Source organism: Hoplias malabaricus, chromosome 1, assembly GCF_029633855.1.
Source record: "Hoplias malabaricus isolate fHopMal1 chromosome 1, fHopMal1.hap1, whole genome shotgun sequence".
NCBI lineage: Eukaryota > Metazoa > Chordata > Actinopteri > Characiformes > Erythrinidae > Hoplias > Hoplias malabaricus.
The window spans coordinates 40,724,225-40,740,187 of record NC_089800.1 but is presented as its reverse complement, the minus strand read 5'-3'; the positions used below and the strand labels follow the sequence as shown (position 1 = coordinate 40,740,187).

Here is a 15,963-nt window from a genome sequence, read left to right as displayed (position 1 = left end):
TTTGCCTGTCACAAATAAATTAATGTAGAGCAGACTAAATGACTTGAGCTGAGCTGTAGTATTTTTTCCATGTATGATGTAGGATTTTCGTTCTAGTTTTGTAGCTCATGCTACATTCCCAAACCAAACCAATGGTCTTTGCCATTTACAGTGTATTAAATATAGTCTGTTGTTTGGCCTTGTGATGTCATTTATAACTTAGACAAAACCACACTGCAGCATACATATGCCAGGTGAAGGAAGTAAATGTAGACATCTGCAGCTAATGTTTTTTTTTTCTTCTTTCAAATCTAATCTATTTCAGATTTTCCCCCAGAACAGATCCATTCACCAGAGAGCGTACGCCAGCAGATGTAGGAAAAAAATCAGTGGAGAATGAATGCACACGTTGCTCTCCTGCGATAATGTTAGTGGCAGTATGCTGCTTTATTTCTCCGCGTAGTCACAGCTCTTCCATGACAAAAGCCCATTCGCCATGCTCCTTTTTCCCTGCATCACAGTACAAAATCCCACGCTGTCTCACCACGTGGAGCACTGCAGGTCTGGGGTGTGTTATTTGCAGATAGAGTCATCTTTGATCATGCCAAAATGAAAGCGATTCCGTCTGGAATGAAGCAAGCGGACTCCGCCGTAACCGCCATCCATTCAGCAAAGTGTGCGGCCGTTTCTATACAAATCTGAGAAGTGGAAAAAAAGGTGAACTCCACCATGGCAAACCATTGCCTTTGTGTCTGGGAGGTAATAGTGTGCAAATGAGTTGAACCCTTGAGAGTGATTTCAAGAGCAAATTGAGAGATGCAAAAGGAAGACGTGTTTATTGTCCTCTGTTTGCTCCACTCTTGTGTAATTATGTGTCATATGCGAATGTAGGTCTTCAGAATAGCGTAGTTCTCCCTTCAGGCGTAATGCCAGTGTGGCCTATGAAGTAAACACTGTAGGTTACAACATTTACTGATGATCCTTTATCCTATAGATCTGAATTCAACGCAGCTGGTTTTCAGGTATATCAGAAGGCTTCAGTTAGCAGTTTAATAACACAGTGAAGCCAGAGGCTCCTGGTTTGATTCCTGGGCCAAGAACTCAGGCTTTAAGTGTCTTCTGGATTCTATTGATGTGCCTTTGAGCAAGGTGCTTAAGCCAAAGCTCTAAAGCAACACAGCAGCTTAAACCAAAGCTCCTGAGCCACTCCAAAGCAAGACAGATGACTGGTGGTCCAAGAAAAGAGCAAGGTATTCCTGGTCCATTATGGGCCAACTGAGGTTGACAAGAATACAAACCGCAAATATGCAGTAGTGGAGAAAATCAGACATTTCATGCATTTAAATTCCCTTTTTTTTATCACATTTTATTTAATTTACAATCAAAATTGTCTACATGTAAGTTATTCTTTCTGGGGTTTTTTTTTTGTTTGTTTTGTTTTTGGCATTAGGAAATAAAGTAGTACATGTAATATTTTACAGAAACTCTCCTTTTTTTATTAAGCAAGTTGATCTAAACTCTTACATATAAGCTTTTGGGATTAGCAATAAGAAAACTAATGATGGTCTCACATTTGTGCATAGTACTTATGTTACAAGTAAGCCTTATTAATACAGTACAATATGCAGCTTTGCTATTCTTAATCCATTTGTATCCAGTCCATCAATGAAGCTTTAGATTCATATTGGGCTTTGATGCTGCTGCCTATTCTGGGTCAAAAGAGTGAGAAACGTGTAAAGAACAGATACAGATCCGTCCGTTAGTGCAGTGAGATTTTGACCCTAGACCCAAAGGAAATAATGTGATCAATCTACACTGTTGCTAATCAGAGTATAGCACAAGAGTAAGTACTTAGGCATGCATACAGACAAGAGATTGCCAAGAAGGGTCCACATTAACTGCAATTGAGTCCAACAAATACTATAATGTCTCGTAGACTGAGCCAAAACTTGGTGCTTAATTTTTTTATTATTCTATTATTGTGTTTTTCATTACAGTGTTTCATGCTGGCAGGAGAAACGTAATGTAAAGTTGAAGAGACTGATTTATCGACTTTGAAAAATTGCAATGAAAATTGTAAGATGCATGTAGAGCTCATTACAGGAGATCTTCGGAGGCATTTTTATTAAACAGACAGAGAAAAATCATACCATACCTGTCTACAGTTTTGCATAGGGAATACCAGCTTCTCCTGTCAGGTAGACAATCTAGAACACAATCGTATAAAACTAAATCGATATGAAATTCATTCAATCCACTGTCATTTAAAACAAACGTGAGAGGAACAAGGAGAGACATGGTGTTTATTGAGCAGGGGAGGAATGAATGATGTCTGAATTGATCTTTCTTGTTTTTTGTTTTTTAAGGTTTTGTTTTGGGGTTTTTTGGCTTTGTGTGATTGTATGTTAATGGAAACAGAACAGCAGGACCCCCCATTGGGACAATAAAATCTAACTATCAAACTATACCAGCAACCATCTAACATAGAACAAACACCAAAAACATATTGCTTGCAGAGCATTCTCAAAACAGCAGTGATACCAACATAATCTGAGTGTATCAGGCAGAACATATTTATAGTTAGATAGTTAGTTGGATAGTGAAATAAAGAAAAGTAGACTTAAGATTTCTACACTCTGTGGAATGCATATGTGAGAATCCCTTCCTGTAGAACAAGGATAATCATATCACTTATTAATTATTGCCAAATTTCTACATACAGTATTTTAAAACCTCGCAGCTAGCTTAGTGCAATTCACTTCTGGCAGGAAACTTAATGCAGCAGCTAAATGCAGCAACTAGTCTGCTTACCAAAGCTAGAAATTTTGAAAATTAAACTGGCTACCTGTAAAATTTCACATTGTCTCCTCGGCTTATATACGGGGTGGGCCATTTCAACTTTTCAAGATGGGTGGTGACCATGGTAGCAATTTTGAAGTTGGCCATTTTTGATCCAACTTTTGTTTTTTCAATGGGAAGAGGGTCATGTGACACATCAAACTTATTGGGAATTTCACAAGAAAAACAATGGTGTGCAGGAGAAATTCTAGCACAGGCTTCCAGTATCAGAAGTTTCAGGTGCTGCACATCTCATATTTTCACAGCATAGACAATTGCCTTCAGATGACCCCAAAGATAAAACTCTAAGGGGGTCAGATCGGGAGACCTTGGGGGCCATTCAACTGGCCCACGACGACCAATCCACTTTCCAGGAAACGGTTCATCTAGGAATGCCCGGACCTGACACCCATAATGTGGTGGTGCTGGAAAAACTCAGGGAATGTGCCAGCTTCAGTGCATAAAAAGGGAAAACACATCATCATGTAGCAATTTCACATATCCAGTGGCCTTGAGGTTTCCATTGATGAAGAATGGCCCCACTATCTTTGTACCCCATATACCACACCATACCATCAAGATATGCAGCACCTGAAACTACGGATGCTGGAAGCCTGTGCTAGCATTTCTCCTGCAGTGTTGCTATCAGTGGGAGAAGAGGGTTGCATTGACTATTATACGTGGTCAGAAACTTAATAACTCATGAAAGAATACATTAAAACACAAGCACACCATTGTTTTTCTTGTGAAATTCCCAATAAGTTTGATGTGTCACATGACAACCTTCCCAATGAAAAAACAAAAGTTTGATCCAAAATGGCCACCATGGTCACCACCCATCTTGAAAAAGCCCCCCCCCCCTCCACATACTAATGTGCCACAAACAAGAAGTTAATATCACCAACCATTCCCATTTTATTAAGGTGTATCCATTTATGGCCCACCCTGTACTGCTAAATGGTATAGACCTGCAGAACCTCACTGAAATTCTCATACCCCAACACCAGTCACATATACTTTGTCCACAGAATGCCAGTCTACTCTTAGTTTTTCATAATGCAACTAAAAATGCAGGAGGAAAATCCTTCTTACACAAGGCTCCTCAACTTTATAAGAGTCTTCCTGTTACTTTTCAGGGCTTGGAAATACAATCTATAAATTTAGATACAGGCTTTTGGTTTGTCTAATTTCAGGCCGCTGTTATAGCTTTTAAGTTAGTTTCTTGGTAATCATCAACTCATTCTCTCTCCTTCATATGTGCCGCTTGTCTTTTACTGTATATACTTGCCTGGCCTCTTGACTGTTATTTTTGCAGGATAGTTTTTCCCCATCATTTTGCCATGAATCTACTAATCCCCCTTGTATTTCCCCTCCTCTGGTTTTAGATGCCCTGTTCCTGCCCTGATCCAGCCCCCACCCTTAAGCATCCTTTTTGAGATCTTGTTCTTGTCTCTCTTAAAGCATGGTGCATGACCATGCAAGCAACTGATTTAGCCCAAGTGTTAAAAATGGCTTTGCACCACTTTTTATCTCTCCCACAGAACCACTGACCACCTTTCTGGCACGTTTTACACCGTCACAACTTACATTTTACTTTCACATTACATATAAGCACATTATCTCTATCAGTTCATTTTACTCCCTTTTTTGTTGTCTGTTGTGCTCTCCAGTGTAGACCAGAGGAGGATGGCTTCCCTCTTTGAATTTTTGTTCTTTTTAAGGTTTCTTCCTCATGTGTAGAAGGAGTTTTTCACTTTGCCACTGTCAGCCTTAGTTTGCTCATAGGAGGCTATGACTCTAAAAAGCTAAAGATATCTAAAGCTGCTTTTTGATGACTGTTTTGTACAAAGTACCATATAAATACATTTGATTTGATCTGAGTGGATCTAAATTCTAGCTCACTAAGATTACCAGTCTACAGTCTGATGTAGGACACAGCTGGTATAATGCACCTCCTACTTTCTCTCTGCTAATGGTACCTTCCTAAATTATGTAAAGAGTTCCATGTTTAAAAGAGAAAAGAAAAAAAAATCATGCTTTCCGAACAAGCTTGGTATCAGCACGGCTTGTTGTATCCTTGTTGTTGAATGTTGTGCGTTACTGAATTACACCTAACTGGGAATTCATGAGCTCTGATGAAAGTCTTGCAACTGATTAGGGAATTAATCAGGTGGCAAATGTCGAGCTGCCTCTCGAACATAGCCTCATTCGTGCAGAAATACTTGGACGGCCTCATATTATGTAATCTGAGGAAGCCGAAGTGTGCCAACACTATTCAGCCTAACCCAAAGGAAAACGCATCTGGAGCGGAATAGAGTTTCCACCAAGGTGCTGATCTGCCACACTGACTGACAAACTAGAGCGACTCTAACAGGATGCAATGAGAAGGTGATGGTTTCCAATGCATTACTTGGCGAAACGCTCCTATAACGTCGGCAACAGAGACTATTCCACTGCCATAGATAGCAAGCTGGGAGGTGTGAAAATAAGTCTGGGTGATTTCATCAAAGACCAGGTTGCCTTTTCATTGTGAGGGAAGGTGACAGCAGACATGAGCTCAGCCGATCACATCAAAAGCTTCCCATTCTTCACTGCTGCATTTGTAAATCCTGTTTTCCAGTTCATACATTTATAAAGATGTCTTTTCCTTCAGTGAGCTGCAGTAATAAAAAAAAATTAAATTAAAATAAAAATAACCCATCAACAGTAATATAATGTCATTTGTACCATCACCTTGCTGGATTGAAAGAACATAGAAATATGAGTGAAGTGCAGATAAAAATGTTGGAAAACTATATTGTGTTTGTGGACATGTTATGATCTAATGCTTCTTCTGAAATTAAGGGTATTAATATGGAGAGTTTGTCCTTTAGTTTCAGTAAAAATGTCTACTTTTCTGGGTTGGTTTTCAGACCCTTAATTTCTTGTGACTGTATGCAATCAAATCCAACATCTAGTGTAACGCTATCCCAGATGGGTCAAGGCTGTTTTGTAGCAAAGGGCTGACCAAAGCCCTATTAAAACTCTTTGGTTCAGAAAAAAAAATTGAACAAGCAGGTTCTCATGAGGTTTTTCTTTCAACTGTTTCAGTTAAACTATGCTCTACTGATTGATGTTTGGGAATTCGCACAATTCACACTTTTCTTAAACTCAATTAAACAGAAACTCACATTCTTAAATATTACATAACCACTGTGGGGACAAAAAGTTTTAGAATGCTTTATAGATGTGTGTTCTGTTTATCTTCCCTTATTTTTAATTAGTTCTCTTCATGATGCTTATTTTAAAATACATGATCCCTTACCAAACAAAAAAAATTGCATCCTCACTTGAGGTGTAATACGTCCTGTAGTACAGAAAATGCTAATAGTGTACTGGTGATGTAATGGGCATTTAACACCACCAGGGATCTCCAACATAGTTCAATATTATCAGCAGACTGACATACTCCGGGAAGGCTTTCGAATAAAGGTTCTCCCAGAAGCACATTTGAGAAGTCAGACACTGATGCTGGATGAGAAGGCCTGACTCGCAGTCTCTGCTCTAATTCATCCCAAAGGTGTTGTGTCTGGTTGAGGTCAGGACTCAGTCAACTTTTTCCATACCAAACTCGCTCATCCATGTCTTTGTGGACCTTGCTTTGTGCACAGTCATGTTGGAACAGGAAAGAGACAATCCCTAAACTTTTCCCACAATGTTGGTTGCATGAAATTGTACAAAATCTCTTGGTATGCTGAAGCATTAAGAGTTCCTTTCACTGGAACTAAGGGGCTAAGCCAAATCATAAAAAAAAAAACCTCACACCATAATCCCCCCCTCCACCAAACTTTAAACTTGGCACAGTGCAGTCAGACAAGTACCTTTCTCCTGGCATCCGCCAAACTCAGACTCATCTTGGATGCAGCTGCTCGGCCATGGAAGCCCATTCCATGAAGCGCTATACGCACTGTTTTTGAGCTAATCTGACGGCAACATGAAGTTTGGAGGTCTGTAGTGATTGACACTGCAAAAATTTGGCAACTTCTGCATGCTATACACCTCGGCATCTGCTGACCCCACTCTGTCATTTTACATTGCTGTCGTTCCCAATTGCTTCGAGTTTGTTATAATACCACTGACAGTTTACCGTGGAATATTTAGTAGTAAAGAAATTTCATAACGGGACATTTTGCACAGGTGGCATCCTTTCACGGTATTACGCTGGAATTCACTGAGCTCCTGACCCCTTCTTTCACAAATGTTTATAGAAGCAGTCTTCATGCCTAGGTGCTTGGTTTTATACACCTGTGGCCATGGAAGTGATAGGACATCTGAATTGCATTATTTGGATAGGTAAGTGAATTCATTTGGCATATAGTGTATCGGTCAGGTCCTAATATGCAGCCTGGTCCCCCTTTCTCATCATAGACTCTGTGTGGTGTCATGAACTCACATTAGACTGAATTAGCAGCTGTCTGTGAGCTGTTTTATAATTTCATCCACACGTTTGAAAAATCGTTTGGAAAATGTCACCAGCGGTGTGTTCATGGCATGTAGTGGACTGATCTGAAAGCACATGTGTGCCAAGGTTTTTTTGTATTCAGCAAGTTAACCCTAGGATTGTGATTGAGCTCTCAGGGACCATTTAGTTCAATTCAGAGACAGCAGGAATGAGCTCTTTCAGGAGTAGTGTGTTTGAAAGACCCCACATGCTCCAAGTCCCCTCTGTGTTTGGAAAGGTCTTCCACTCCCCCCGCTCAGGCTCAAATGCATCTTAATAGCTACTGGTTCAAGTTCAACTTTTCAAAAACACATCCTCTATTCTGGCTCGCCTACATCTTACATTATTGCTCTTTATTATGTCGATCCTTGTTTAGATCCTTGGTTTAGAGCTGTGGAGTTTTTAAAGAAAGCAGTGTTTATGGGCTTGTTTAGAGCCTTTTCTATGCACTTTTCTGTCAGTTTGCTGTTAGTTCTTGTTGAAAGGCCTCGGGTGAACACAGCGCTGAACTCAAACTCCACTAGAATATCAGAATCGGTGGTAATGATTAGTAGACTTTGCACTTGAAAATGTGTTTGTTTAACCCCTGACATATAATTCACCTGAATGAAAATCATGTGCCATTAGCCCTGTAAACCGCAAAGCCTTGCATTTCAGGTCAAACTGTACATTTAGCATTAGTTTCATAGTACATTCTGAATAATTAATGTTAGTGAACAATTGCACAAAAATGTAATCTAATATTTAGCAATAACTCAGATGACTCTGCATAATCTGATAAATGAGAAAAACCTAGGTTTATCTAAGTGAACTGATGGGCAGATGTCTTTCTAGATACATATATCAGTCTTGTAACCGGAAGGTTGCTGGTTCGATCCCCAGGTCATGGCTGAATATCTCTAATCCATTATACACTGCATTAAATGGGCTATTTGTCCTCTACATGCCAAAACAGCCCTGACTCTAGAGGTCCCATGGCATCTACAAGATCCCTGAAGTTGCTCTATAGCATTTGGCATCAAGACATTACCTGCAGATCCTTCAGTGTGCTGAAAGACTTTGTTCCAGCTTTTCCCACAGATGCTGGATTAGATTAAGTGTTAGGGAGGCTTGTAGGAGAGGGCCACACCTTAAACTCTTGTGCCTTAAACCCTTCCCAAAAAATGGGCACTGTATTCTTCTGAAATAGGCCATTGCCATTAAGAAATGCTCTTTCCATGCAGAAATACTGCATTGAAAGCACTGTTTATAGCCTTCACGAAAGATATACTGACATGTGAAACTTTGTGAAAACCTGGCTCAGAATCCAGTACCAGCTCCTACAAATTTGCAGCTTTGTGGTCTGCAAGGTCAACTTAAGACTGAACAGAAGAGAAGATGCCAAAAGAAACTGGGGCAATGTGATACACTGATGTGGCCTAAAGTGTCTCAAACCACCTGCAAACATGGCTTGAGAGATTTGATTAAAACAAATTTTCTAGGTGTACTGTAACATGTTAACAGTTGTAGTTAATGCTGGCTACTTATGATCTAATCACCCAGGACGCTTATAAATGCCAGGTGTAAAGAGGGTTGTAAGTTTAATCACAGTTTGGGAAATCAGCCCAATAACTCTCAAAATTAATTACTGAATGATAGTTTAAGAGGATGAGTGATCTCTATATTCCTGTGGCATTTTGTTGGTCATGACTTGTCTACCCAGAGAGGCACTTTGCAGGACTTACACCATTGACCTTTGTTTTCTTTTTAGTAAGTTGGGAAGCAAACAAAACAGAGTGGCTCTCATTTTCCAAGTCTCTCTCTCCAAGCCCGCCCTCACTCTGAGAGCTGCTTCTTTAGCCATGGGTAAAGCAGACACCAGACATTTCGTCTGTAGCTGGTCTGCAGCTGCCGTAATGACGGTGGGCCTGAGGTTTAATTAGTCACTCCAGCACAGATGCGGAACGAGGCTCTGGCCAGCCGCAAATCAATGCTGCAGCCTATAAATGTCCAAAGAGTTTTGCTGTGGCTGAGTGGTGGATCTGGAAGCTGTTTCTCTCAGCGCTTGGTAAACATTTAACAGGGGCATAGTTGTGATGCAATAAGGGCCTGGTTAAACCAGAGGTCCAAAGAGCCTATTATCACATGTCAAAGTAAGAGTCACAGGGGGAGTTTTATTATTATCTCTCCCTTGGCAAAAAACAAAAAAGAGAAATTATTGTCCCTTCATCTGGCAGTGAACCAGAAGATGATCAGAGAAGGGCAGGGCAGGGCAGGGCCGCCCACATTAGAGTAGCAAACATTAGCACTAACCTATATGACATGACATGATGTATTATGTATGCACTTTATTTTCTCTCAATGACATTTCATTAATTCATAATTACACTGTGCCGTTTGATCTTTGCACACCTTTGGTGTTCTTTTCTCTCTTTTTTTTTTTTTTTTTTTTTTTTAAAAAGTCGTGTGCTAGCCAGGGCAAAAGGATCGGAAAAAAAAGAAAAAGGCACGCGCTAGGCCGAATTTCCCCTTCACTTGGCTGAGATGTCTGTGCCCTTAGACAGCTAATTTATCTGGGGGTGTCAAGCAGAAGGCAGCAGGGGAGGAGAGATGAGTTGAGGGCTAGAGCACAGTGTGGAGGGAGTGAATGGATCGTGACAGTGCTTTCCTCTCCGTTCCCAGTCTCATGCTAATTAGCAGCGCAGCGGTAAGGTTTCCAAAATGCATGCGGACCCCAACATCTAGCTGGCAGGGCCCTGGTGGAACGTGACACAATAGAGGGGCATCCCTGTCTGATGTCCCCAACCCATACCCCACCCCCAAAAAAAATAAAAAATAAATAAAGGGTCTGGAATAAACCCAGCAGACCTCCGCAGGGGCTTCCTCTATCTGCTCACTGCAGACAAGATCCAATCGAGCTCTGCAAAGATCTTTCCGTTTTGTATTCAAATAAGCACATGAAAGTGTTTGAATATGCCAGAGTTTAGCAGAGGAGTTTCATCAGATCCAGAAAATAAATAAATAAATAAAACAATCCCATGTTTAGGCTAAGAAACACTGGACAGTTTTGACACCTAGAAACTCCAGGTGGATGTTGCGTGGTGCATTCTTCATCATTTCCGGTGCAGAAGTGTCTGTGGAAATAATGATGTGTTGTGTTATCTGGCCCGCACTGTTCCGCAACTTTCTCGCTTCCCTCTTTCACTCTGCTATAAAAGGTTGCGTGTTCCAAGAACTGGCCATGAAAAAGTTTCACAAAGCCAGACTGAATGACCACTGTAGTTAAGAAAACGATAGTGCTTTTCCCTTAACATTACAAGGCAATTGTCAAATCTGCTACCTTCCCTTAAGGTCAGTTGCTTAGATACCGCCTGCTATTTTTTTTCTGATGTTCAACTGTGGCATATCTAAGCTAAAGAGAAGGCATGTGTAAAACCGTTCCAGCACAATGCTGTGGTGTTAATTCACAGCATCAGTTTCCTTCTACTATTTTGCATCTACAACCCCAATTGCAATGAATTTGGGATGCTGTGTAAAGCATAAATAAAAACAGAATACGAAGATTTGCAAATCGTTTTCAACTTAAATTCAATAGATTACACTACAAAGACAAGTTATTTAATGTTCCAATGGAAAAAATTTTTTTTGAAAATATTCACTCATTTTGAATTTGAGGCCTGCAACATGTTCCAAAAGAGTGGGGACAGGGCCATGTTTACCACTGTGTTGCATCACCTTTCCTTTTAACAACACTAAATAAACATTTTGGGAACGGAGGACACTAAATGTTAAAGCTTTGTAGCTGGAATTCTTTCACGTTTTTGCTTGATGTACAATAGTCTGGGACTCCATTGTTGTGTTTTGCACTTCATAACGCACCACATATTTTCAATGGGAGACAGGACTGGACCCACACTCTTTTACTATGAAGCCACGCTGTTGTAACACATGCAGAATGTGGCTTGGCATTGTCTTGCTGAAATAAGCAGGGACGTCCCTGAAAAAGACATTGCTTGGATGGCAGCATATGTTGCTCCAAAACCTGTATGTACATTTCAGCATTAATGGTGCCTTCACAGATGCGCAAGTTACCCATGCCATGGGCACTAACACACCCCCATATCATCAGAGATGCTGGCTTTTGAACTTTGCACTGATAACAATCCGGACAGCCCTCTTCCTCTTTGGCCTGGAGGACATCACATCCATGATTTCCAAAAACTTGTCAGACCACAGGACACTTTTCCACGTTGCGTCAGTCCATCTCAGATGAGCTTGGTCCCAGTGAAGACAGCAGCGTTTCTGGGTGTTGTTGATATATGGCTTTCGCTTTGCATGGTAGAGTTTTAACTAGCACTTGTAGATGGCGCGACGAACTGTGTTCACTGACAATGGTTTTCTGAAGTGTTTCTGAGCCCATGTGGTAATATTCATTACAGAATGATGTCGGGTTTTAATGCAGTGCTGCCTGAGGGATCGAAGGTCATGGGCATTCAATGCTGGTTTTAGGCCTTTCCCGCTTACTTGCAGAGATTTCTCCAGATTCTCTGAATCTTTTGATGATATTATGGACTGTAGATTATGTTATTCTTTGCAATTGTAAGTTGAGAAAGGTTTTTCTTAAACCGTCGGACGATTTGCTTATGCAGTTGTCCACAAATAGGTGAACCTCGCCCCATCCTTGCTTGTGAATGACTGCACCCTTCAGGGATGCTCCCTTTATACACAATCATCACACTCACCTGTTTCTAATTAACCAGTTCAACTGTGAAATGTTCCAAACAGGTGTTTTTTCAGCATTCCTCAACTTTCCCAGTTTCTGTTGTCCCTGTTCCAACGCTTTTGGAACGTGTTGCAGGCCTCAAATTCAAAATGAGTGAATATTTGCAAAAAAAAAAAAAAAAACACATATATAAAATGAAAAAAAAGCAGTGCTGTTGCAACTGGGAGAATAGCCTTTGCTTCAGATGTGGGTTTCACGGATATGGAAATTCTGGCACACTGCAGATATCCAGTAGTTATTTACACAGCTCTCTGTCAGTGCACATTTATAGACATGTAGAAGTAACACAGGAATGTACATTTAATTTCTGAAGGGGTTACAAAGGATTTATTAATTAATTCATCTGTAAAAATAACCTCTTGTTCAGGGTCATGCTGAGACTGCAGCCTACATGGAGTCACAGGAAGCAACCCTGGACAGGGCACCAGTACATCACAGGGCAATAAAATAACTTTAATTGCATATGATCACTGTCCAAATAAATCATGCCTCTCCAGAATAGAATCTTTAAAGGAAAAGGAAAAGACCTTGTTAATTTTCAGTCCATGTAAAAAGATTTGATTCCAACTAATTTGGAGCATTTCTACTGAAATTCATAATGAAATTTTCACACAATGTGAAGGACAGCTGTGTTCAAATGATGTAGTAAACTTTAAAAATAAATAAATAAGTAATAAATAAATATTAATTAATTAATTCATTCATTCATTCATTATCTGTAACCGCTTATCCAGTTCAGGGTCACGGTGGGTCCAGAGCCTACCTGGAATCATTGGGCGCAAGGCGGTAATACACCATGGAGGGGGCACCAGTCCTTCACAGGGCGTAATAAATAAATAGATAAATAAAATTACAGGTTTATCTTTGTACAGTGACCATATTTTACGATTATAATACCTTATTAGCCCAATTAATGCGATAAATTCATCATCAGATAATGGTTTTAAACACCAGAAACAGTACCTGGCCATCCATTTTAAATTCTTGGCATGGAATCTAGAGCCAAGGTCCAGATTTAAAGACCTATGCTGTAGAGGTTTTAGCCTTGTAGCCCAACATTACCTAGGCATTCTACTCTTCTGGTGTACAATAAATAGGTCATCATCAAATATCAGTTTGAAATATTGTCCAAATCTAAACATAGTCTAGGGTTTCTAAACTATTATATGTTGATACTGACATCATCTGGATTCTGTCCAGACTCACTTTTAGGGCAGTCAAAATATTCCTGATTTTATTAGGCAGTAATTCCCTATTTGATGGTTATTCTTCATTGTTCCTTTCTGTCCAAAAAATGGGTTGCACCTGTTCATTGACATACTTTTTCCACCTGTTGGCCTTTATCTTGGAGCAGTGATCACAACCATTTGAAATTTATGAGGTTACTAAAGGAGACACCGAAATGAAGTCTACTTTATTTGAAATGAAGAGTATAGAGTTGTATCTCTACTATTCTGGCAAATTATTACACCTAATTAACATTTCTGTTAATTTGATTGCACTGAGCCCAGAGAATATTATTGAGGTGAGATACAAATGTTGGGTTATTAGTTCTGGATCACCAACACGTATTAGTTCTGGATCTCAAACACCACAACTCATTGTAAAGCTATCGCAGAGAACACAAGCCTACTGCTCCATTTCTATACACTATATTTCAGAGTTTTCTATAGAGACAAAACGAAAATAGACGAAAAGAAAACATTTCATTAGCCACTCAGGCCACCAAGCCAATGAAATATGTGGCCAACATTAAGAATGTGTGGCTTGCATTTTGAAAGTATTATTATATACACGCACTATTTATAATTAACTATCAAGTTTGTGTATTTTTGTTTTTTCACAAATTCAATCTCATTGACCTTCCACCATTTTATAAGACATCGACAAGTCGACCCTCCAGGCTTTTTGATTTGCGTCACTGAAGATTATATAGCTGTAACATGCTTACGTTAACATTTCTGAATGCTGTGTCTGCCTGTTGTGAAAACTGGCAACATGTTCAACAGGACACTCCATCCTTCCCAAACTTTAACCCAGCCGCAGTTTTCTTTTTTTTTCCTTTGCCTTCCCTCAGCTTTGGTAGCCATCATTATCCTATTAATTTTTGACAGTCAACAAGGTAATACTCAAAGTTTTACAAATTTAATAACACCAGTTGTACAATTTTCAAGTGATTTTAATGGCACAGGCATACATTGTGACAGCCGAATTATCTTAAAAGTACCAATTCCACATATTCAAATGAGCATATGGCCATATATCACATGTACACCTAAGGAAATGCAATTGTGCTAAAGGGCAAAAATAGGGCGATGAAGAATGATGAGTGATTTCAGGGTGATTTATTTGGACTAAAGCCTCATTTTTATCTTCCGTCAGAGAGATTCAGTTGTTTGGTGTAAAACAAATGTTCTGAGCTGTTCTTCTCCTCAATGTGCTGTTTTGTGTAGAAGTGACAGATTTGTGACTTTAAAATAACTCCTCTGTGGGTCACTGGAGCACCCGCAGACCCCTCAGATAACTGCTCCAGACGCCATCATTTGTTTCTGTTTGTTGTTTCCCCTTCTCATTTTTGCGCAGATTCAAGAGCGGATGGAGGGCCACAGAAAATCGATCATGCCGTCATCGGCGGGGTTGTTGCCGTGGTCGTGTTTGCTATGCTTTGTCTTCTCATCATTCTGGGACGCTACTTTGCCAGACACAAAGGTAGATCACCAGCAGGTTGCTGTTTTTTAGAATCAAGTTCTCACACACAACAGTTCATTGCAACATTTGGAATAAAAATTGTCAAACAGAAAACAATTTGTTACAAACAAATGTAAAAATGATTGTAATGCACTATTACTATATACTCACCGCTTTAAATTACTAACATATATATATTCACTATATATCACTAAATTTGTCCTATTTGTCTCAGGTCTAGACTTTAAATCCTTTGTAAGAGTCTGGACTCAGCTCTAAAATATTTTACAATGTAACACTGAGAATTCAGTTCAAATGATATTGGTGTACAGTTTCAAAGCATTTTTTGTGTAATGTATAACTAATTAAAATTCAAATATTTTCTCACATTTGTCATTTTAAGCAATGGTTGCATAGTATTACTCGCATATAAGATTATGAAAATTTACACCACCACTTGTGTAAAGATTACATTTACAGTCTCATGGTGATTCAGCAAAATTCCTGTGGCAGTGTTTTCAGGACACTACATTTAGAATTGTTGAGTGACAGTAAAAATATAAAATGGAATGTATATTTGAAAGTAAGGTTGAAGATGTGGTGAAGCTATGCTTTCATATATGATTCACAAATAAAGTCTTCTGACAAAAATGAATTAAATAAAATAAACTGCATTTATTTAGAAAAAGACAAGACACTTCTAGGAAATTGGATTTTAAGAATTAAGTCTAAAGAAACATTAATTAATTCATTTTGTGTAACCGCTTATCCAATTCAGGGTCGCGGTGGGTCCAGAGCCTACTCGGAATCACTGGGCGCCACACGCACACATGCACACTTTGAGTCACCAATCCACCTACCAACGTGTGTTTTTAGACCACGGGAGGAAACTGGAGCACCCGGAGGAAACCCACACAGACACGGGGAGAACACCTCAAACTCCTCACAGACAGTCACCCGGAGCGGGACTCGAACCCACAACCTCCAGGTCCCTGGAGCAGTGTGATTGTGGCACTACCTGCTGCGCCACAATGCCACACATCTAAAGAGACAGAATATTTTAGAATATAAAATCTAAAATAAAATATTCTATATATACACACTATTCCTCTTACCGATCTCTCTCACTCTCAAAACACTGTCATAGATTCCCATTTTTAAGGAAACCCAGGAGTAGAATAAAGCCAGTAAAGCAGTGTAGTATTAAATACTGGCA

At 39.7% G+C, this 15,963-nt stretch overlaps 1 protein-coding gene across 1 annotated transcript in view; it reads left to right on the top strand.

Moving 5' to 3' along the window:
- Positions 1–15,963, top strand: part of cadm1b (cell adhesion molecule 1b) — a 252,083-nt gene that overhangs the window by 235,859 nt on the left and 261 nt on the right. The window contains exon 10 of the mRNA XM_066681700.1: positions 14,643–14,768. Coding sequence (XP_066537797.1) covers positions 14,643–14,768 — 126 coding nt within the window. The remainder of the gene's footprint in view (positions 1–14,642; positions 14,769–15,963) is intronic.